General features: G+C 39.3%; 2 protein-coding genes across 3 annotated transcripts in view; one reads left to right on the top strand and one right to left on the bottom strand.

Moving 5' to 3' along the window:
- The window catches only part of jmjd1c (jumonji domain containing 1C), a 122,675-nt gene extending 119,950 nt beyond the window's left edge, over positions 1-2,725 (top strand). For both annotated transcript variants that reach the window (XM_023340614.1, XM_023340613.1), the window contains one exon: positions 1,393-2,725. In XM_023340614.1, the coding sequence (XP_023196382.1) occupies positions 1,393-1,485 (93 nt within the window). In that variant the 3' untranslated portion in view covers positions 1,486-2,725. The remainder of the gene's footprint in view (positions 1-1,392) is intronic.
- Positions 2,726-17,473: 14,748 nt separating this feature from the next.
- LOC102237203 (cytochrome P450 26A1) lies at positions 17,474-22,797 on the bottom strand. Its single transcript, XM_005810466.3, has 7 exons — positions 22,544-22,797; positions 21,691-21,915; positions 21,030-21,311; positions 20,670-20,819; positions 20,411-20,545; positions 18,778-18,924; positions 17,474-18,121 (listed from the first exon to the last, which is right to left on the bottom strand). The coding sequence occupies exons 1-7, from the start codon at positions 22,781-22,783 to the stop codon at positions 17,780-17,782; spliced, it is 1,521 nt and encodes a 506-aa protein (XP_005810523.2). The 5' UTR covers positions 22,784-22,797; the 3' UTR covers positions 17,474-17,779.
- Between the last annotated feature and the right edge of the window lie 284 nt (positions 22,798-23,081).

Raw genomic sequence — 23,081 nt, 5'->3', positions numbered from 1 at the left:
CCTTTTAAAATGAAGCTTACTGAACATTTCAAAATGAAAGCCTCAATAGTTCTCTCAGGTCACTTGCAAAGCAAGGCTAAAATAAGGCTAAAATTCTTATGCTTTAAGTCATTATGAACAATAACAATATTTGTTGTTAAATTGTTGCGCGTTTTCTGGTAACAAAGTGCCACGAAGTAAACATCTGATTTTTACTTTTCAAAAATTTACCAACTGTAAATTTCTTGTGTCTATGCAGATAAGCAGTATTTCAAGAGTGTATGTTGTATAAACAAGAATATTAGTTAGTATTTTGGTGTTAAGAGATGAGAATTTATTTTCTGATAGCGAACTGCCACGAAGTATAAATCAAACTTTTACTTTGTGGTGTATACAATGTATATATTTCACACCCAAATGTAAACTTTTATTGTGAAGGGAAGGTTATATTTTCGTCTTTTCCACAACTTTTATATTTACCACCAATGACAAAAATACATTTTCACTTTTCTGCAAAATTCACTAACTGCACAATGTTAGTTAAGTAGTAAGTCGTGTAAGATAAATAGTATTTCAAAAGAGCAAAAGAAATCTTATGTTTTTTGAACAACAATATTTGTTGTTAGTCTGTTGCTAAGAGATGAGCATGTTTTCTGGTAACGGAAGTGCCACAAAGTAACTAGAATAGAATAGAATAGAATATACTTTATTGATCCCCAAGGGGAAATAGTTTATTTGTTGAAAGCTACTCCATCTTAGGTAATAAATACAAAGTTTGTAAAATATATATATTCCTAAGAGTGATAAGTTCAAAATGACCAGATGTAAACAAATAAAAAACAAGCAATCACATGCAATATATTCATCAATAAATAACCTATAAATGAGCGCAGAAAAAATTTGAATTAAACATCAGATTTTTCTTTTGCAAAATTTAACAAATGTAAATTTATTGTATCTAAGCAGAAATGTTTTTGTTTTATAAACAATAATATTAGTTATTAATTTGGTGTTAAGAGATTAGCATTTTTTTCAGGTAACGAACTGCCATGAAGTATAAATCAATACTTTGTTTTTATGGTATTTAGTTACTTTCAGAGCTTTGTAACTCAGTTACCTGTTTGAGGAAGTAACTAGAAGCTGGTCATCACTGGTTGTCATCCTAATTCTGTGTAGTTTTTTCAGGCTGCACTTTCACTTCTCCCAACCTACACAGTTTGACCACCAGACGTTGCCAAAAACACTTTTCATATGAGACGCTAGTTTTACTTTCACCACCTCGGCTGTAGTAGGAGCAGAAGAGAAATGAAGCTCATTTGCGACAATCATTTAGAAGTTTTTCATTTATCAAAAGAAATGTAGGTTTAATCTTTTGATTACATATAAAATTGTTGATGTTTGTCCCTATTTCAGGTGAAGAACATCTTGTACCACTGTGTGAAGGAGGTGGTGAGCTCACTGAAGAGGAATAACTCTGACATAGATCTGAAGGAAGAGAATTCATGACACCTAGTTAATCTCCACCATGCTATCCAAAACGACCTCCGACCTTCGCCGGTCTTCAGCCTCACCCTCCTCATCATGTGCTGAAGGTGGTCTGCTCAAAGCTGCTCCCATGACGCTGGAGGCTCTGCACTGTCAGACCCAATCTAGTGGCCAACTCCAAACCCAGCTGAGTCCATGTTCTGTTGAGCCAAACGGAGAGTCAGGACCAGAGTGCCTGCTGGACCCATGAGACTGAAGCTTCACTGCCTGGAACCAGAGCAGAAATGGCTGCAGGACACCAAGGACCGCTGGAGGAACTCTGACCTCCTTGGCCTGTTCTTGGCTTGCTGCATCAGTGACAGACTGAGCCCCGAGAGCCTCTGTAGGAACTGCTGAGGACAGGCTCACTTTAATCTGCTTGTGGTTTCTGGGAAGGAAGATTTTGCTGATCTCAGTAGCATCACCAGCAGCATCAGGAGCAAAACACAAAATCTCAGAGGCTCCAGAAAATCAAGGAGTAAAAACAGAAGACAAGAGAGAACCAGGAGATTAAGGATGCTTCATTCAGCAGCCTCAGCTGCCTCTTTTCTTTCCCTTCTTTTCTCTCCAATTTGTCCGTGTCTTTTGTTTTCTAGACGGTCTCGTCTGTGTTCTCTGTTCTCGGTTTTCTTTTTCAAACTGTTGTTTCTTCCTCTGCAGAGACGTTCCAGCTCTGAAAATGCAACGAAGAAGAGAGACTTCATGTAAATGTGAGCTGTATAGTTCTTTTCTTTTACTCTGTGGTTTCAGTTGTTATGATCTCTACTGTGATGGAGGACACACACACGCACACACACAGGCTAATGCCTGTGACTTTGGGAAATATTGACACTCTCCAGTCCTCATGCCATAAATCTATTTTCTGAAAATGAACTGCCAAGCTGTTGTTCAGACTGTAAAGTTGCATTATGTAAAAAAAATAAAAAATAAAAAAAAGACTTCTACACAACAGTTTATGAAAACAAAACTAATCGCTGTAAAATTTTGACATTTAAAAAAAGATGTAATTTATTTAATAAACGAATTGTCTTGCTTTTTTGATAAGATTTACTATTGTGAACTTTTGAGGTTTAAAGGTTAAAATAATAAAGTTAACTATAAAGTGTAAATATATACATATATACATTAAGTGAAGTATTTTTTTAAAACATGGCTTCAATTTTCAATTTTGAAGTGCAAGTGTTAAATGCTTTGTACATTAAAGTTTAAAAAGGTTTACATTTTCCATTAAAATGGATTTATCAAATATGTTGTTTGGTGGTTTTGATTCTGATGAGACGAGATCCTGAAACCGGATGGTTGAATGCAGAGGATTATTACTGACTCACAGCTCGAGATTGATGAGGCTCTCCAAAGATCCTATGGCAGAGGGTAACCCGGACAACGGAGGGAACAAATCATCCCCACCGTCAGACAATGGGGACCAGGCCCACTGAAGCCCCGGGCCGCTGACCCAACAGATAACCAGACAAATGGACAACCTGGACCTACAGCCTGAAGGTACACTACTAGAGAAGAACCACAAAGCTGTTACCTCATTATGTAGTCTGACAGGCAAAACTATATTTAAAAAAATATTTTAAAGGGTAACAGAATACAGTACAAAATACATCCATCCATTTTCCTCTGCTTATCCGCAGTCGGGTGGCGGACATAGCAGCTCCTCCAGGGGAACCCAGGGCGACCCCCGAGGAAACATTTAAGCAAGTTTTATATATATTAGAACAGTGCGAAGCATACTGTCTAAGCAGATAGAAAATAAAACTATAAACGTCTTTGCAGTGTTTTCACTGCTCAGACCTAATTAAAACAATGAAGCTTGTTTGTAGAAATCTCTCTTTAACACACTTTTGTGAAAAAAGCATAAGATACAAAGCTTGTACTTTTTTTCCCAAAAGTCGTAACTGATATTACCTGTCAAATATAGTTTGAAGGGCAAGTCTGCTTACAGAGACTTCATAATCCATTTTATTTATTTATGGTTTGTTTATTTTGTATTTAAAATGTCTTGCAGTTCCAGTGTTAAATGTTCTTTAGAATTTAGTTTGACATTTGAGAGGGTATGTATTGATATTCCATTATTACTCTATTAGTTAATGGTCTCAAACGACAATGTTTTCTTTAATCTAAGTAATTTCTCTCAGCAAAATTGATCGTGTCAGGCACGAAGCTGAAGTTTTCCAATTCTAGCTTCCGATTCGGAAAATAGCTAAAGGGCGATTCCACCTAATTTTTCACTACCTTCTTCATCTTTAATCGACTCTAGTTTAAAAACTACAACGCCTAGACTCTTCAAACCTGGACTGGGTTATTCTGCTCTAATAGCAGAATATTTAAAACCATGTTTGTGATTTGTGAAACTTCAATAAAGATTGATTTTACCACTTTTTTGCATCTGGATCACATTAGACCTGATACAGTTTCTAAAATACAACTCATAGACTCTTCAAACCTAGACTAGATTATTCTCAATTAGTAGCATAATATTCATGACCATGTTTGGGATTTGTTCAACTTTTTTCTGATTTGTGTAACTTCAATACAGGTTGATTTCATCACTTTTTTTGGATCTCTGTCATAATATAACTGCTCCAGTTCCAAAACTGCAACGCCTAGTCTTCAAACCTGGACTAGATTATTGTGCTCTAATAGCAGAATATTTAAAACCATGTTTGTGATTTGTGAAACTTCAATAAAGGCCGATTTCACCACTTTTTTTTTATCTTGGTCACACAAGAACTGCTCTAATTCCAAATCTACAACATCTAGACTCTTCAAACCTAGACTAAATTATTCTCAACTAGTAGCAGAATATTTCTAACCATGTTTGGGATTCATGAAACCTTTACATGATTTGTGAAACTTCACTAAAGTTTAGATTACTATTCACACTTTTTCCATGCAGATTTTTTCAAATTCAATTCTAATTGAAAACCACTTTATTAATCCCAATGGGAAATTAAATGTTGGTGTAATTCATTAATTCTTCAAAGAGTTATTGTAGATGGTGATGGCTGTTTGAAGGAAAGATCTTCTGCAGCAGTCTGTTAAGTGAAGTGAAGTGTCACAGAAAAACGTTTCACGAATCCAAAACATGGTTTTAAATATTCTGCTATTGGAGCAGAATAATCCAGTCCAGGTTTGAAGTGTCTAGGTATTGTAGTTTTGGAGCTGCAGCAGTTCTAGTGTGATCCACATGCAAAAAAGTGGTCAAATCAACCTTTACTGCAGTTTCACAAATCAGATAAAGGTTTCACAAATCACAAACATGGTTCTAAATATGCTACTATTAGTTGAAAATAGTCCAATCCAGGTTTGAAGTGTCTATGTGTTGTAGTTTTGGAATTGGAGCAGTTATATTATGACAAAGATCCAAAAAATGGTAAAATCAACCTTTGTTGAAGTTTCACAAATCAGAAATCAGTTTTTAAACTAGAGTTGATTACAGATGCAGAAGGTGGTGAAACATTGGGTGTAATCGCCCTTTAGCCATTTCCAGAATCAGAAGCTAGAAATTGAAACGAACTTCAGCTTCATGTGACAGGCCTAGTATAAACTTACTGCTGTGTACTGGGTGTTCAATGTTTGCAGCATCTTTGGAAATGCTGATTTTTTGATTAGATTAAAGGGCAGCATCTCTTTTGCCATTAAAGTGTAACTAACGCCTGAAACCCTTCTCCTGGCTAATTTTGAAAAATTACAGCAAAGTCGGCAGAGCCAAAAGACGCGGGTTGGGGTTTGGGGATGAGTCCTTAGGGTGAAAAGACAGAAGCTGTTGTCAGCTTATCCCCCTTATTACTATGTTTATTAATTTTCAAACTTTTTTTTTTCAAAACAACTAGTGATAAATCTAGCGACTCTCGGCAGTCAATGACTAATCTGCTAAACTAGCAGATTAGCAGAGCACGACATACTAGAGAATGTTGCAAACCAGCACTTTTTCGGATGAGATTTAAGTTTATAATGTCTCACATTGAGTTTTCAGAACTAAATTGTTGGTATAAAATGAATAAAGTTTTAATTTAGTTCCTTCTAACGGGTTCTATTCTCTTCTCCACTACACACACACGACTAAAGAATGTTCTTAAAGAACTTAGCAGAAAGACATCTTTAATGGTTTGTCCTTTGATGAGTGGAGACGATGGGATCCTTACATCATTCACGTGGCGACTGGAGATGGGGTCAAGGGTCAGAGGTTCTAGTGTGTTGCTCTGTGCAATGTTAACCGTCAGGTGGTGCTGTTGTTCCATTGCCCTGTTTGTTGTGAACTCTGACCTTTTCCTGACTACTGTTGCAACTGTCACAGCCTTCACAGTTTCTATGTGGAAATGATTTGGCAACATGAAACAGATTTTAGTGATGTGATTATAGAACTTTGGGAGATATTAAAAGATCTGGACCATAACACAGAACTGGTCAGGAACCGAATGACTAACAGATCTGGAGCAGCACTGCATTAGCCGTCAGGCAGCCTTAACTAGAACCATCGCAGAAATTGATCTGAACTAATAAATGTAATGAAAATTTATTAGCCAAATGTACTGGATGAAAGGAAGGTTTGCAGATAGCAGTCTGTGTTAAAGATGAGGATGAGGTTCATGTGTGTTTTATTGATTTCCGTTGAGGCAGACTGCTGTGCTGACCCTGGTCATACTGAGGTGGGATGCTGCTGTGCAGGAGTGAAGGCAGACAGTCATGTCCTCCTATACTTTCTACATCAAGCGTGAAGGGGTCAGGTAGGCTCGTCATAGGAGGTGAATACTGTAAAAGAGTCGATCCATCACAGGATGACAACCTGAGGTCCTGTTGAGTGATCTGTCTTCAGCTTGTCATCCGCATAGACTCAACAAAAACTCACTGACTTAAGCAGAAAATGTGAACTAGTGAGGCGGACCCTGGATACACACATCAAGAATCTGAACAAATTTGCTGAGTGATCAAGAAGAACAGTGAGGATACTCACCACTGAGTCCTGTTGTTTTGGTCTAATGGTCTTCAAGTTGATTAGCTGATTAAAAGCCTTTTAAGGTTTAAAGTTTTTTGTTTTATTTTTTTGGTATTTCACTTCCATAATGTGTTTCTTGCTGCTGTTTTTCTTTTTGCCATTAGATCCATCAAGGCTAAAGCTGTGAGGCTTTTACAGTAAGACCAGAGTTGTGTAATAACTAATTACATTTACTTAATTACATTTACTCAAGTCACTTTATTTTGAGAAAATTTACTTTTAGAAGTATTTTTACTTAGCTGTACTTTTTACTTTTACTTGAATAATTTTATTAGTATTTCTACTCTTACTTAGTTGAGTAACATTTCTGGATTCTCTGCCCACTGAATGAAAGACATGTTTTAACCAAACATTCCCCAGACACACACACAAACACACACCTGCAGTTTTTGTTATAATTTCATAAGTTGTATATTGAAAAAAAAAACGTATCTGGAAAAAACAATTTTGGCTGCTTTTGTTGTTTTGTTTGTTACTTATATGAAAAAATGTCATTTTGGTTCTTGAAATACCAAAATTTACATAACTCTACATTTTGGTGCATCTGATGACATAATATCAAATGATTGATAATTTAATCACTCAGTACTTCAGTAGACTTTTTTTTTTTTTTTTTACCAGACATGAAAAAAAGTTATTTTTAGGAGTATTTTTGTTACTCTTACTTGAGTAATTTCTTAGACGGCTGCTTTTTACTTTTACTTCAGTGAAAATATGTTGAAGTCTTAATGGAGTATGAATTTTGGGTACTCTGCCCCTGATCAGAAGTGTGTGTGAGTGTGAGCCCCCCCCCCACACACACACACATCTGATGTTTTTTGTGTGTTGGGTAGGATGGATTTGCTGCAGGAGAGGCAACAGGCGGAGGGAAACAGTGGCCATTAGACACTAGGTGGGGGTTAAGGCCTGGAGGAGTGGGGTGAGGTAAGACTGGGGTGAAGGTTTAAGTTGAGGGCAGAGGGGAAAGAGAGGAGACGAGGTGTGTGTGTGTGTGTGTGTGTGTGTGTGTGTGTGTGTGTGTGTGTGTGTGTGTGTGTGTGTGTGTGTGTGCGTGTGTGTGTGTGTGTGTGTGTGTTGGGTGAAAGAGTTTAAGTGGAGGGCAGACCAGAGACTGCCTGTGAGTTTCTGTCCTCTGAACGACCTCCTCTGCCTCGACACATGAACAAGAAGTTCCCACCTCAGCCTCTTGCCTTTGTGCTCATGAAAGGGAGCAAAGCTGCCTCAACTACAGTACAGACTCACTTCTTTAGAAGAATCACAGAACACAGAATCATTCCACTCAAAAACAACTGTCTGAATATGCGCAAATATCAAGTACGTCACAGTTGTATGGATGAGAATGCCACACTGATGTCAGAGGTCAGAGGAGAATGAGATGATGAGGAGGCAGGACTGGCTTTAGGAACCACTAGTTCCAGCTGCAGAATACAATGTTCTGGTTGAATTAAAGGACAAAGTTTAAAGTTCTGATCGTTTCTCTTCCATCCCAGTAACTGATGTAAGCTGAGATTTGTTTGCTTTTAAGCCCATTTCAGTTGCCAAGACATAAAACCTTAAAGGACACTGACCACAAAATTTTAGCATGTCCAGACAATCTGCATCTGCGCTTTTTAAAGGAGGCAGCAAATCTTATTGCTGAGTTCATTACACAGATTGTAGTGAAGTTTCTGTTTAACTATAGAGGCTGGTTGCTTTTGAATATTCCCTTTGCTTTGTAAGAATTTGATACCACACCAGGATACCATCACTACCCTGGAGTATTGATGGAAGGCAGGATGAAACCATGTTGTCATGTCACCAGATTGCAATCCGACCATCTGAACGTTGCAGATGAAATCATTTCTCAGTAGAGCAGGCAAAGTTTGTCCAGTTATTGGCCAGTTTGGGTGAGGCTGAGTGAACTGTAGCTTCAGTTTCCTGTTTTTAGCTGACAGAACACAACTAGCTTTGTCTTTGTTTTTGGAAGGTACTTGATTGATTGATTGATTGATTGATTGATTGATTGATTGATTGATTGATTGATTGATTGATTGATTGATTTTATCTAAATGGGAGAAGTTGGAATGTGGAGGAACAGCAGATTCTCATCCCAGATTAACGAAATAATTCCTTTTCAAGTTTGCTGTCAAAAAGCTACTATGGTTGAGAATGGTTGAACTCAGTTGTTCAACCATTCTCTCATCTATCACATTAACCCTTCAGACAGTGTTCCTCATTTCATCATAACAATGATTTCCCAAAATAAAACAACTGTACTCATCACAATATGCTTTACAATGACAAATCATCTGATCAGTCTGATGTTTAGGAACCGAACTTGACTGACCTTAAAGTGGACATATTATGCTTTTAAATCCTTCCTCTTCACATGTAAATAATGCCCTTATGGTCTATATAAAGTAGAACTGCAATGCTTTGGTCTGAATGTCTTGTTATTGTAGCTTCACAGACTCCATGTTTTCCCTGTTCTGATGCGTTTTAGAGCAACTTGTTTTAGAGCAACTTGTTTTAGAGCAACTTGTTTTGCTGCAGTTTTTTAGATGTGAATGAGACATTTCATGCCCCGCCCCCTCCAGGGCACACAGTGATCCTCTCCACCCTGTTTGGCCATTTTTGTAGTTTGATAGAAGCAATACAATTATCTGCAATTATCAGAGAAACTTTTATTCCCAAGTTTATTAAAGATGTCAACAATGGACGACTTGTCCATCCAACCTTACATGTTGGAGCCAGAGTCTGACCCAGAGCAGGAGAATGAAGATGAGCCTGCAGAACCACACATTCAAATGAAAGTGTCACCATGGTGATATTACTGTATTTACACCCTCTGCGTCCATTCCAGTAAACAAGGCCTTGACAGGTAAGGAGTTAGCAAATGTCAAGAATGCCACTGAATCAGAAGTGGTCCTACCCGGTGGGTGACCCACACCGGCTCCCTTCACCCCTCACAAAGCTGTAGAGCAAGGGGAGGGGCAATGATTTATTTATTTATTTTAAAGGTACCGTTGATGTTCTGATCCTCTGGTTCAGTGGGAGCAACTGTCACTACACTGAATGCATTTGGATCATGTGTTCCCCCAAGACAAAACCCACAAAAACAAAGCTGAATAAATTATATTCAAAACATGCAATAGTTATATTGTCAAGGCGGCAGCTAAAAGCTAGCAGACAGCGCTAACAGAAGCTGTTCAAACAACGCTACTATCAGACCAACGGCCTGGACTCACAAAATTCATGTCTGAAATAAAGTTTGTTGTCATTTTAGTATCATTTGAAGCTTACTGCTTTTCTGTAGAGAGAAGGAAGTGATGTATCCATCAGACAAAATCTTTCAGAAAATCTCTTTTGATTCTGGCAGAGGTTGCTGAAGCATTTTGTACTTAAGCGCTTTGTACAAACCAGGAGAACTTTCTTCACTGATGTAGGAACCTTTCCAAGAATCATACAATTTAACCAGGCACCGAACGGTGATGTAAGAAATTGTGTGTTAATACACCCTAGAACTGAATATTTGGACTCGTCTATTTGCAACTTCAGCAGAGCTGAAAATTAATGCGACAAAAGAAAAAAAAAAGATGGATTCATAAAATTGGTGAGCTGGAAGTCCATGACCTTGTTTAGCAGTTCCACAGCAAATGCAGTGACGTCATAGACAAAAACGTCTGTTTCATTACAGAACACAAAAATGTGTTACAAATCTGTCACAAATTATTAAATTATTTTAAGAATTGTAATTCTTACAAATTCTTAAAATAGTAAAATTTTGTATGATATGTCTCCTTTAAATTCAGCTCTAAACTCTTTACTTCCTCTATGCAGAGCAGCCTGTTACCTCAACCAGAGTGTGAGGAAGTGACCTCTGTGTGTATAACCCTAGTCTTTTGCACATTCTTCTTTGCAAAACAGATTTACCACAGATTCTAGATTGAGTTTATCTCTGGTATTTGACTTTGACTGAGCCATTCTAACATAAATGCATGTTTTGTTTTAAAGGATTCCATTGTGGCCTGGCTTTATGTTTAGGCTGGTTGTCCTGAAGCTCCTCTCCAGGCTCAAGTCTTTTTCAAACAGGTTTTCTTCCAACATTGTCCTGTATTCGTCTCCATCCATCTTCCCATCAACTCTCACCCTGTCCCTGCTGAAGAGAAGCAACCCAGAGCATGATGCTGCCACCACCATATTTGTCAGTGGGGATAGTGTGTTCAGAGTGATGTTCAGTGTTAGTTCTCCATGTTTTGCACTTTGATCAGAAAGTTTCATTTTGTTCTGGTCTGACCAAAGCTCCTTCTTCAACATGTTTGCTGTGTCCAACATGGCTTCTGGAAAACTGCAAACAGGATTTTTATGGTTTTCTTTTAACAACGACTTTCTTCTTACCACTCTTCCATAAAACCACATTAGTGAAGATGACTAATAGTTTTCCTGTGGGCAGATTCCCCCCCTGAGCTGTGGATCTTTTTGTAAAAACTTTTATGAATCATCTTTAATTCTCCTTCACACAATATTCATGTTCATGGTGGTGATGTGATAAAATATGGAAAAGTGTTATGAATACTTTGGTAAGCCACTGCATGGATGAAAGGTGGAACCTCTGAGTTCAGATAAGGTAAGCATTTGATTAATTTTTTTCATAAATGTATTTGTTTTCAAAAAAATGTGTGACATAAGATAACCAAATAGATTTGCAGATCAAAATAAACAAGCAAAAAATTTGAAAACAACTGAGTCTTCACTTCATGGCTTCTTAGAAGATCTGAAACCTGAGCATCACAGCACCTCCCTCCTCTCCCTCCTCTCCCTCCTCTCCCTCCTCTCCCTCCTCTCCCCCGACCCATAAAACTTTCTCACATGTGTGAGAAGCGTAAAATGACTTCCTGGCCTGGAATGGTGCGCTCTGTGGGAGGTGTGACTGAAACGTGAGTCGTTCACAGACCATAGTTCCACTGCAGGACAGGACGACTGCTGATGGCTCCAGCTGGAAAATGCATCACGTTTCAGCAGACAGGGGGTCCAGAGGGTCACTCTGGTCTGATAAATGTAGGATCTTTTTATTACTTAAGAAAGTGATCCATGTGAAACAACTTTTTGTTTATTTTGACAGAAGCAGTGTTTCTAAAAGCTGTGTTTCCCTCGTTGTGCTGTGAAAGGACTGCAGCAGCAGAGGTGACATCCACACTGATCTCTGCCCTGCAGTCAACCTCTGTCCTGCTAACCTGTATTTATTAACCATCACAGGCCAAGAGTTCAGTCAATCTGTGACACTTCTGATTTATTGGCAGATTTATCATCTTGTATTTCTAATTAACACTCACTGTCTGATCCTGGATCACATGACAAAAACAAGGCAGAGCAGAAAACCTCTGAGTGGCTCTGAAAGTGAGAGGGGATTTGGGTGGGGTCAGAATTTGAAAAGGGGGGCGCTGTTGAGCAAACTGTGGAGTAGGACACTTGAAGTTTAGTTCTGCAGAGCAAGTGGATTCATAAGTTTAGTAAAGGCTCTTTTCTAAATCAGATAGATTCCAAATATTGACTTGGAAGCCCTTAAAATGACTGAAGCTCCAATAACACGAAACAAATGATTAAAACTAAGTAGTGGCAAAGCATCCGGACCCGACGGGTTCCTCATTGAGTTTTTTTTCTAACTTTTGGACACAATATTATTATCATTTAATCACAACAACTTCTATGGCAACTTATCTTTCAGCGAATTTTGTTTTTGTGACAGGCCTACTCACATTCACCAGAAACATCTTGACCACCTTTAACACTTTTGGGAAAATATTCTGTAGACTGAAGAGAAAAAGAGGAACTTTTTGGGAGGTGTGTGTCCTGATGAAGCTGATGTAAAACTAACACACCGTTTCAGAACTAAACCATCAGAATCAGCTTCACCAAGTCTTATGCACACAAACAAGAAATGTGACTTTGACTCTGGTTTGCTCTCAACACAAGTCATTTAACACATAGATAAACAAAAAAGAGAAAATGAAACAAACATTTTCTTTATTGCAAATATGAATATAAACAATATTTTTACAAGTGAGGAAGACAGGGTGCATGTGCATACCAGTACACACAGTGTGTGTGGGAGAACCGTCTCAGGTCCTGAGAACGAGAGCAGGCATTGATCTACAGTAGACATGATGGCACTGACTGTATGAGGGCAGGCAGGGGGGACGTGCGTGTTTGTGTGTGTGTGTGTGTGTGTGCGTGTGCGTGCGTGTGTGCGTGTGTTTGTGTGTGTTTGGGGGGGACGTCCACCATCATCTCCACTGTCTTGAGCAGGTCCAGCTCCAGGTGGTTCTGGCTCAGCAGTGGACCAGCTGAGCCTGTCTGCATGCAGACTCACTGCTGTCACCAGGATCATCTGTGACTTCAGAAGTTTCACAAACAGTCCACAGAGCGGCAGAGAGAACACACCTCTAGGGGGCGCCAGTGCTGATGATTCTTGTATATTCCTGGGTGGTTAAGGTGGAGCAGAAGGGGTGGAGGTGTGTCAGTATTCTGCATTCTAAGTTCATTTTGAAGCTATTTTAGGCTCTGTGCTGCTGCAGTGGAAAAATGACAACGGCCTTCTGTATTTTGTCACATTACGACCACAAACATAAATATATTTCATTGGAATTTAATGTGAATGGCCAACACAATGTGGGATGCAATCATGAAGTAGAAAGAAAATTACACAGGATTCAAAACATTTTTTATAAATAAAAACCTGAAAAGCAAAAGTATTCAGACCCCTTGAGTTTGTACTTTGTGGAACCTCCTACTGCTGCGATTCCAGCTGCTAGTCTGTAGGGTTTGTCTCTACCAGCTTTAACATCTACTGACTGAAATCTTTTCCTGTTCCAAACTCAGCTCAGTCAGATTAGATGGAGAGTTTTAGTTAAAAGCAGTTTTCAAATGCTGCCTTGGGTTCAGGTCTGGACTTTGACTGGGTCATTCTAGTACATGTATATGGTGGAGCATGATGCTGCCACCACCATATTTGTCAGTGGGGATAGTGTGTTCAGAGTGATGTTCAGTGTTAGTTCTCCATGTTTTGCACTTTGATCAGAAAGTTTCATTTTGTTCTGGTCTGACCAAAGCTCCTTCTTCAACATGTTTGCTGTGTCCAACATGGCTTCTGGAAAACTGCAAACAGGATTTTTATGGTTTTCTTTTAACAACGACTTTCTTCTTACCACTCTTCCATAAAACCACATTAGTGAAGATGACTAATAGTTTTCCTGTGGACAGATTCCAGAAGATACCAAAGCACTTCACACTACAGCATTCATCATACACACATTCACACACTGATGGTGGGAAGCTACATAGCAGCCACAGCTGCACTGGGATACACTGACAGACCCAGGCCATTCAATTGGCCCCTCTGGCCCCTCTGGGGCCACTGACCACAACCAGCAGGCTGAGTGTTGGTTCACCTGGACAAGACACTTCACCAAGTGTTGCCCAGGGACACAATCACTAAATGTAACGTTCAAGCAAACAGTTATGTCAGTGGTCATGTATCATTAATGGCCAGCATAGTGCTCACACCAGTCACATCACCTGTCCCATTTCACACCACAACAACTACAAGTTGCTCAAGATACTGGTGCGGTTATGGGAGAAGCTGATGCATCAAGGAACCAGTAACCTTTTTTTATGTTGCCAAGTAACTAGAAGCCAAGTCACCACTGCTGTTACCAAGTGCAACTTTTGTGCATCGAGTTCACTAAACACTTTGCTGACTTTGAAACTGAAATCCTCTAGAAGTCGTGTCAAACTGAAGGCTCAGATCCAGCCACAGAATTTGAACTTCAAGATGACAGCTGTGTGCTTAAATATTATATCAGTCAAATCAAATCATTTCAGTTTGTAAAATTCCAAATTACATAAAAGTGAAAAGAGGTTGAATATTTGTTTATGAATGCATTGAATGCAGAGAAAGGTAGAATATTTGAACAGTTTGTTGATGAGTAGTTTTATTAATCCATTCTGTCACAGCGGCCCCTAGAGGACGTTCATGATCATAATGTAATGTCCCAACATGAAAATGAGTTTGACACTCTGCTCTAGAACTTTAAATGTCCAAATATTTATTGAACTCCTACTTAATATAGACTTAACTTAAAACATGTGAGATGTCAGTATGATGTGAACATTGTTTGAGTTAGATTGTTTGAATGTGGTTTAGGCCTAAAGGAAGGCTGATGGGGCGTAATAGAGCTAGTAAAGAACTTACTGGGTTTACTTTAATGAAACTTTACACGTATTTTCCAGCAGTCATTAAATCTTTAGAAGACAAATAAAATGACATAAAAGGTACAAATCGTACTTGTTCTGCCGTGCTGATAATGATTCCTCTTTGACATTTACATCCAAGTGCCACATTCTGCCTTATAAACACTGACGAGCCTCATCAGTGAGGAGAACAACCTGGGAAACTCAAGCCCTGCCTCCTATCCCAGCAGTAAAGTTTTAACATTTACCAGACTCCACTAAAAACATGCAATGTGCACAGCACACTCACCGGTCTCTGATTACCTCACTAGTAAATACAGAGAGGGCAAAGGATCTAACAGGTGCATGAGACAATAGAAAGCATTACTCTTTTGATCAGGAGCCAAGGAGGAAACAAGGACTTTCTCTGTGAGCAGAATCCAGAACGACAGGTTCTTCTACCTGGGAGAAGGAAACGATCACACTGTGTAAAGTTGTAAACGTGTCTCCACCTCTTCATGTACCTGCAACAAAGATTCAGGAGGTTTCTTCTTACTCTAAAGTGGAGATGTTGTACCTCACCACTTCTCTTCTTCTGCTGTGTATGTCTATTCGTCTTGTAGTCTGTTCCAACTCTGAACAGCGGCAGGCTCATCACAAACAGAGCAGAAACACCGGGACCTCTTTCTGATTGTTCTTAGGACAAGAACGATCAGAAACCACACATATGTCTTACTGTTAGAGACTGGTTGGCTGCTGACACCTCTGCTTTCTGTGCCTGTTTTCCTTGCAGGGTCACACTGTGTCTATCTGCAGTGGTCATGGAATGAGAGGTGGAGAACAAACTGGATGGGTCACCAGTCCATCGCTAGGCAAACACAGAGACACAGGATGCTGGACAACACACCGGACAAGCAATTCTTCACACACACACACACACGCACACACACACACACACACACACACACACACACACACACACACACACACACACACACACACACACACACACACACACACACACACACGCACACGCCCACCCACACACACACACACACACACCCCAACATACGTACACCTACATACGTAAGGGCAATTTATAGTAATCAATTGACCTAAAGCTCATTTCTTTGACAGAATTCATACATACATGGAGTACAACTCCATCCAGGATTTGAACCAGCGACTCTTCCTGCCTCAAGGCAACAATTTACTGTTCTGTTACTGAAGCCTTAATTCAGTGATATAAAACTTTGGAACTTTTCAAGGGTCTCCAGTTCCTACCAGCGTCTCTCTGGACCTGAGCCGGTCCGGACTCACTGACCGTCTGACAGAGGCAGCAGGGACGGCTTCCTGCAGCAACTTAAGCTGCGCTGACTTGTTTCCAGCTGGAAACAAACATTTGCACAGTGGGTCTTTCAATATTCTAATGTGCATGTATTTGTAGATTTATGTTTGCAAATACATTTAATTTTATAAATGTATATGCAACAAAAAGATGGCTGCACATGTTGACTCTTGCAAATGCTGCTCTTATTTTTTTTTGTCTTCCTAGTCCTAAAGAATTGTTTTGTTGCAGAGTGTAGTATGTCCCCTGAACTTTGATTATATTACAAGTGGAACCTGAAGTCACATTGTGTGGACCCTCAAACCCAGAGAAAGAAGTTGATTCTGATGATTCTCAGATTGGTGGCACAACTCATCTGTTTCCTTTGAGGTCAGCAGCCTCTGTACCGTGAAGTATCTTCTATGAATCAGTTTGTTGCCTCTGGCTGATACAACAAACACTTTATGAATTTAAAATCTTAATTGGATTCACACTGTTAAGCATTACTTGTGGAGACCCCCAAAGGGTTGAGTGCTTGGGCCAATTTCCTTTGTTATACACTAGTACGTGTTAAAGAAATTTGAATATTGCATAAAAGTGCAAATGTTCTTGATTAGCCAGCAAACTCTGACCATCAACACTATAGAATATCTATTGGCTGTCAAGAAGATGAAAGATGCCTGACCCAAAGAGGCAGATGACCTGAAGGCAGTTGTCATAGCAACCCACACAGGATGATTGACTATGCCACAGTCTGATGTGATATTCAAATGTTCTGACACTGAATTTTGAGGTTTCTTTACCTGTAAGACATAATTATTAAAACTGCAAAAGAAAAAAAAATTAAGAGTTTGAAATATTGTATTCTGTGTAATAAATCTTTAAAATGACATTTCACTTAAGATGACTGGCAAGAAAGATTGCACTTTTATTCAATATTCTTATTTGCTGACGTGTACTAGTAAAATAATTATTTGTCTACTTTTGTTTTAGGCCTTTTGTTTAAACAAGGTCTAAGTTATTATATTTAACTGTTCATTATCAATATTTGGCCAGAATTAAATCTGATGGCGTTTGTCTTTTCTTAATCTGGATTTCTGCTCTCAACCCAGAACTTCTACCCACCAAAATCCAGTCAGCAAGACTTAATCTTGCACTTGGCTCTGCTCACCAGGATCAATTCTCATCAGGTCACAAAAGCCAATTAAACAGATTCACAAAGAATCATAGTTATCTAAAAATAAAACACTGGACCGGTAAATTAAGTGTGGAAAGATTTCCATCAAGGCAGACTTCTGCCCTGGTCCCTCTTGAAAATGAGATGTAGATCTCAACGAGGTTTAATAAAAGGAAAAAAAACAAACTCCATGCAGACTGACCTGAACTAACACACACTTTGTCAAACTGTTTATTTAGATAAAAATCTCATTCAAAAGCAGACAAGTTACATAAATACCTTGAGCCAAGATACATTTATATCAACATGCTAAATTATATATGTATAAAAATCCTACAGATAAAACACTGATATGATTAAGTGTTTATGTAACCCTATAGTGCTTTTTGTTTAGTTCTCAAATTAGGTAAATATACACCTATAGATATATTTACACAGTCATAAAAATACATTAATATACAATATATACACACAATCTGTTCAAGAAGACAGCAGACAGGGACTGCCCACCAGGAAACCATGTTCAGATTTACAGAACTACTAATGTCCAGAAACTCCTCTAATGATTTTTCATGTAGCTGCTGAATTTGGTTGGCAAGTTGTCCACAGGATAGACAGTGGGTCCAGTTTTTATGGTAGGCGGTCCGTTTAAGAGGGTCCAGTCACACTTTGTGACCACTTCTACCAAGAAGATCTTCAGTAGAACCTTGGCGAATTCTTTTCCCACACACATCCGAGAGCCTCCACCAAACGGTACGTACTGGAACCTGGAGGAGTCTGCAGAGGGTTCGGTCAGGAAGCGCTCGGGCTGAAAGTCGTCTTTGTTGGGGAAAATCTCAGCAACGTCATGAGTGTCACAGATGCTGTAGATAACGTTCCAGCCTTTAGGAATCTGGTAGCCCTGAAAGGTTATGGGACATTATCAAAATTATGTTTTTATTAAACAATTACTCGTAGCTTTAACCACTGTTAAAAAGACAACTCTTATGAATTGGAAAAGGAGAAGCACCATCAGTCTGACATATTGGAAAAATGTACTCACTGAATACATTTCAATGGAAAATAATTTTTGTGTAATCAATTTTATATTCTCCTTACTTATAAATAATAATTAGTGTTTTTTTCCCTCTTTTAGTTTTCTTTACTTCTTTCTGCATTATTCTTCCTGTCCCATGTAGATTCTGTATAATATATAACAATCTTCACTTAGTAGGAATAACTAAATACCTATTAATTGATCCATTATATGTTTATATTTACCTCTCACAGATAATTTGGTTCATTATTATTGTGATTATTATTACCTGATTGTTGTTTTTTAATTCCTCCACACACTGATAGTCATTCAGATCACCGTCACTGCTTGCATGCTCACACACACATATTGTTAATATTCATTAACACACAATACTTTTTTTATTTTTTCCCCACTAATGTAATGTATCTTAATGTAGTTTTTACTGTGATGTAAAAAAAAAAATCAAGTTATCTTAATTCCTAAAATCTGGAACTTTCAGGTCGAACACAGGAGAATCAAATGATCATTGAGTCACTTACATTCAGTTCAAATGTTTTGAGAGCCACTCTGAAGCCTCCAGGGACAGGCGGGTTCATCCTCAGTGTTTCTTTGATCACACAACTTGTGTATTTTAGCTGCTCTAAAGATTCAATGTTCAGACTCTGGAGGTCCATCCCATTCTCCCCCTGGACAGACAGACATGAGGGACCAGGCAATGAGCACAGTTACTGTTTTGGAACAATCGTCTTCATAGGTTTAGTCAACGTATGACTACACATCTTGTATATTTTAGTCAACAGCAGCACAGAGTTTCTGTTAAGATTTGGTTTCATACTAGCTTTATCTTAGGTTATTCTTAGTTTCCCTTCAGCAAATTCAGTTTGTCCTCCTTTCTAGAAGTATGGCTCTCAGGCCAGCAGCACATTGGAGTAACTCTGAGATTTTTTCTTTTTCAAACTTTTATTGCTGCCTTTCTGGGGGAAAATATTGTCTTTTTTTGGACAACCATTCCTTCTTATTTTGGATGCTCTGTAGTTGGACTGATTTTTGGCAAAAATTAGTTCTAATACAGATGATTACATGAGATCTTTCCTGCCAGCAGCCATCACTATCTACAAAAATTATTTAAAGAATTTGAATTAAAGACAGCATTTAATTTATCTTTGTGATCATTGAAAGTATTTTTTTTCTAATTTTTAATTACAATTTTTGACCCAAAGGTACTCAGTATGCATCCCAATGTGCATGACAACTATCAACCAGGTTTAGTGCTGAGCTGAAGATGGATTTTCAAAAGTCTTAAACAAGTAAATAAACCTCAGTGACCTGCTGTCTTACCATAGACCATCTGCAAAAAAATACTTTTAACATTGACTTCTAATTTCTCATTTCATTTGTTGGAATAACTGAATCACTTTAAAGCAGGATGGATGTGCAAAGCTCAATAGGTCAACATTGATCCCTTCTGCTCAGGTTTCCACAGTTAGCCATACATGCATTAGCATGTATTAGTGAATCATGCTAACACCTTTGCAAGCATTCCAGGTCCGTTTCATCTTTGAATGCTGTAATTGTTTTATAGATTGATTTTAGCATGTGTGGATGTACATTGTCCACCATCAGTTAAGAAGACGACTTGCCAGCAAGAAGACAGCCGTAGCACGGGGGAAATATGTCAGCCTTAATATGAAAAAAATGTGTGAACTGATGCATGAAGTTGTTTTGCAAAGAAAAAGAGAAGTTCTTTCAGGTATGTATATTTCACAAAAGCCCCATGTTATTTCATTTTGTATGCAAACGTTCTAAGTGGAACTTTATCCATGTAGATCTAGGATGAGTAGCTTTTTATTCGGAGCTCTGCAGATCAGAACAGCATTGGAAGGTGTAGCTCTGGTTTTGAGTCATGTCAGGAATCCATTTATTTTGATTCACCATTTGGTGCTGCTAATTTAAACATTTTCAATTGTGTGTGGTCGTCTCTCTGCTCACACATAAACCCTCGGAAAACTGGACTCCACACCTCAGCGGGTGCCACTGATGAACCATTATGTTTTTGAAATAATTTAAGGATTATGCAAAAGTAAATCAATTAGCATTAGCTGACAACTGCCTCAGCCAATCAAAAAGCTACTTTAACTGATATTGAGGCTAAAGAAAGAACAGCACATTTACCTTGTCCCATAACTCCTGCCTCAGTTTGTTCACAACTTCTGTGTTCAGGCCCAGAAACATGATGAGGGACGTGGCTGTGCTGGCCGTGGTTTCATGGCCGCCAAACAAAAGCTCCGTAGCAGATTCCTTGATGGCCTGGACACAGAAGGCAGACATGTTGAATTATTCAGATTCAGGGGAGAAAAAACAAAAACTCTGACAACATGTTTCCAGAGATTTGTCTTTCCTGAACAATGCTTTGAATAGTCCTCTTCATTACCTGCATACTGAAGGGCTCTCCATTCTTCTTGCTGCTGTCTATGAGCTGCTGCAGGGCGTCTGTGTGTTTTGACCCTTTGTCTGACTCCTCCACCTTCATTTTGATGTTCTCTTCAATCTTTGAGTGGATGAAATTTCTGGCCCTCAGACCCTACAGGACAGAAGAGGAGAGGACAAGAAGAGGGGACAAAGATAGAAGTGAGGACGGACTTCTGCAACGGACAGGCTGATTAAATGTTCTAGCTCCTCCTAGGTGGGATGTTAAATAAAGTGCACTGTTCTGAGGATCATGTTTACACCAATTCACTGACATAAAAGTGTTTCACAATGAGCCAGTTCACATCTTCACCAACGCTCTTACCCTGTACAACCCACTGAACGGGACGTCGATGGGCAGGGAGAAAAGGTTTCTGGTCATTTCCTCAAATGCTTCCACCAGCTGCTGCTCATCGGTCCGGATCCGCTCCAGGTCAAAACCCAGCAGAATCCTCATGGCTAAGCGGAACATCAGCCGCTTCATTTCAGGATAGACCAGCACACAGGGGTCTTGCACCAACCAGCTTTTGACTGCAGTCTGCACTTCCTCCTGGATGACAGGGATGTAGAGCTCCAGCGCCTCCCTGGAGAAGGCCCTCAGGATGGCCTACAGCAGGAATCAAGTGGATGAAACTCAACTTTTACATAGGAGTCAATCTAAACACACTGAGGTCAATGGAAAGACTCCATTAATTCAGCAGAAAGGTCAGATTCCTTTACATTGGCTCATGGGAAACCAATTTCTAAGATTAATATTCTTTGGCAATAAAACTCTTTTTAAAAGCTGATTTCAAAAAGAAACTGCTAAATTTCGGAAATGCTTCTATAGAAACAAACATGTTTATTATTAAATAAAGTTACTCATTTGAGGGTGATATTGTGTAATAGGTACAGAACTTTGCATGAACTTGTCTGTAATGTTTGTGAATTCTAATGACAGGAAACAGACGTGACTCGCTCTGGATACTGGAAAGTTTCGGACTCACTTTCTTCTTGGTCTTGTGCTGGGAGCCGTGCATGTTGGACAGCGTGTCCACGCCCAGGATGGTGCGGACGGAGGAGGGCCACTGTGCAGACACCAGCCTGTGCTCCCCCAGCAGGATGTGCCTGATGTTCTCCGCGCCGCTCACACGCACCGTGGGGCTCCCGAAGAGGTGAGTGCGGTAGATGTAACCGTACTTCTCTCGCTTCATCCTCAAAAACTTTCTCCTCTACAACCACAGGAACGCAGACAGGCTCAGTGAGAAAACTGGAGAAGCAAAACTTAACTGTCTTAAGTTTTGTGGTGGATTTCCTCATCAAAAACTACTTATGAAAAAAACAAAAACATGGTTATTGGTTTTCTTCTTAAAATACTATTTATTACCTTGAAACGTATGCAAATTTAGTTTGGTCTAAAACTAGTGAAGATTTTTGGGTCAAAAATATTTTTATTTATTTATTCATTTTACGTTATTATTATTATTATTTTTTTTTTTTTACAGTTTTTACGGTTCTAGATATTTTTAAAATACTGAGGCCATTTTGAATTATGCTACATTTATAGTAGCATAATTACTATAATAGTATAGTTTGTCTGGTAAAAGGTTGACTGAAATTTTTTATCATATGACAAAAAAGTTCCAATTTTTCATATTTCTAAATTACGCAACAGTCACTGTATGAATCATAAAAATATAAACGAGCTTAATTTTAAAATAAACTCAACTCCAAAACAAAACTGTTTGATCACATTGTACAATATAATAAATCACAGCATGCAGGGCAGAAAGGATGAAGCAGAAACTAGTGCAGTCGAAGGATTCCAGGCTGATCGCAGCCGGGCTGCTCTGACTCTACCTGCAGGACGAGCTGCAGCGTCTCTCCGATGAACGGGAGGCCCATGGATCCGGGCGGCAGCGGGCTTGGGCAGCTCGGGTCTCCGCCGCGGATCATGTAAACTTCCCACAGCTTAACCGCCACCAGGAAGAGCAGGACGGGCAGCACCACGGTGCACAGGAAGGAGGCCAGCAGCGTGCTCAGAGCCATGTCGGTTCGGTTCGGTTCGGTCTGTCCGCCCAGGTGAAGCGGCATCAACATGTGAGACTGACCGCTCCTCCTGTTGTCCTTTATAGGCCTCGCCTCACCTTCTCCTCCCTCACATGAATTAGTTCACTCAAAGTTCATCTTTAATTGTGGCTGCGGCTCGGCGCCGCCTACAGTCTGTATTGGCTGACATCGTTTGTGTCAAGGGCCACAGCTTTAATCCTAATGCTCGCAGGACATTCCGCGGTGGATTTCACTGAGAAATATTCCCTGTGACAATGGAAGCGCGTCTCTTTTGTTGGCCGTGAAAGCAGCTAGTTTACAAACTCATTACCTTAGCTGAGGAGCCACT

Source organism: Xiphophorus maculatus, chromosome 10 (assembly GCF_002775205.1).
Source record: "Xiphophorus maculatus strain JP 163 A chromosome 10, X_maculatus-5.0-male, whole genome shotgun sequence".
NCBI lineage: Eukaryota > Metazoa > Chordata > Actinopteri > Cyprinodontiformes > Poeciliidae > Xiphophorus > Xiphophorus maculatus.
This window is presented reverse-complemented; position numbering and strand designations above follow the sequence as displayed.

Excerpts from the sequence above, each read along its gene's own strand:
- LOC102237203 (XM_005810466.3), bottom strand. The coding sequence starts at position 22,783 with ATGTTGATGCCGCTTCACCTGGGCGGACAGACCGAACCGAACCGAACC. Across the intron at positions 21,312-21,690 it reads AGCACAAGACCAAGAAGAAA|GCCATCCTGAGGGCCTTCTC; the intron begins GTGAGTCCGAAA and ends TTCCTGCTGTAG. Across the intron at positions 20,820-21,029 it reads CGTTCAGTGGGTTGTACAGG|GGTCTGAGGGCCAGAAATTT; the intron begins GTAAGAGCGTTG and ends TCTGTCCTGTAG.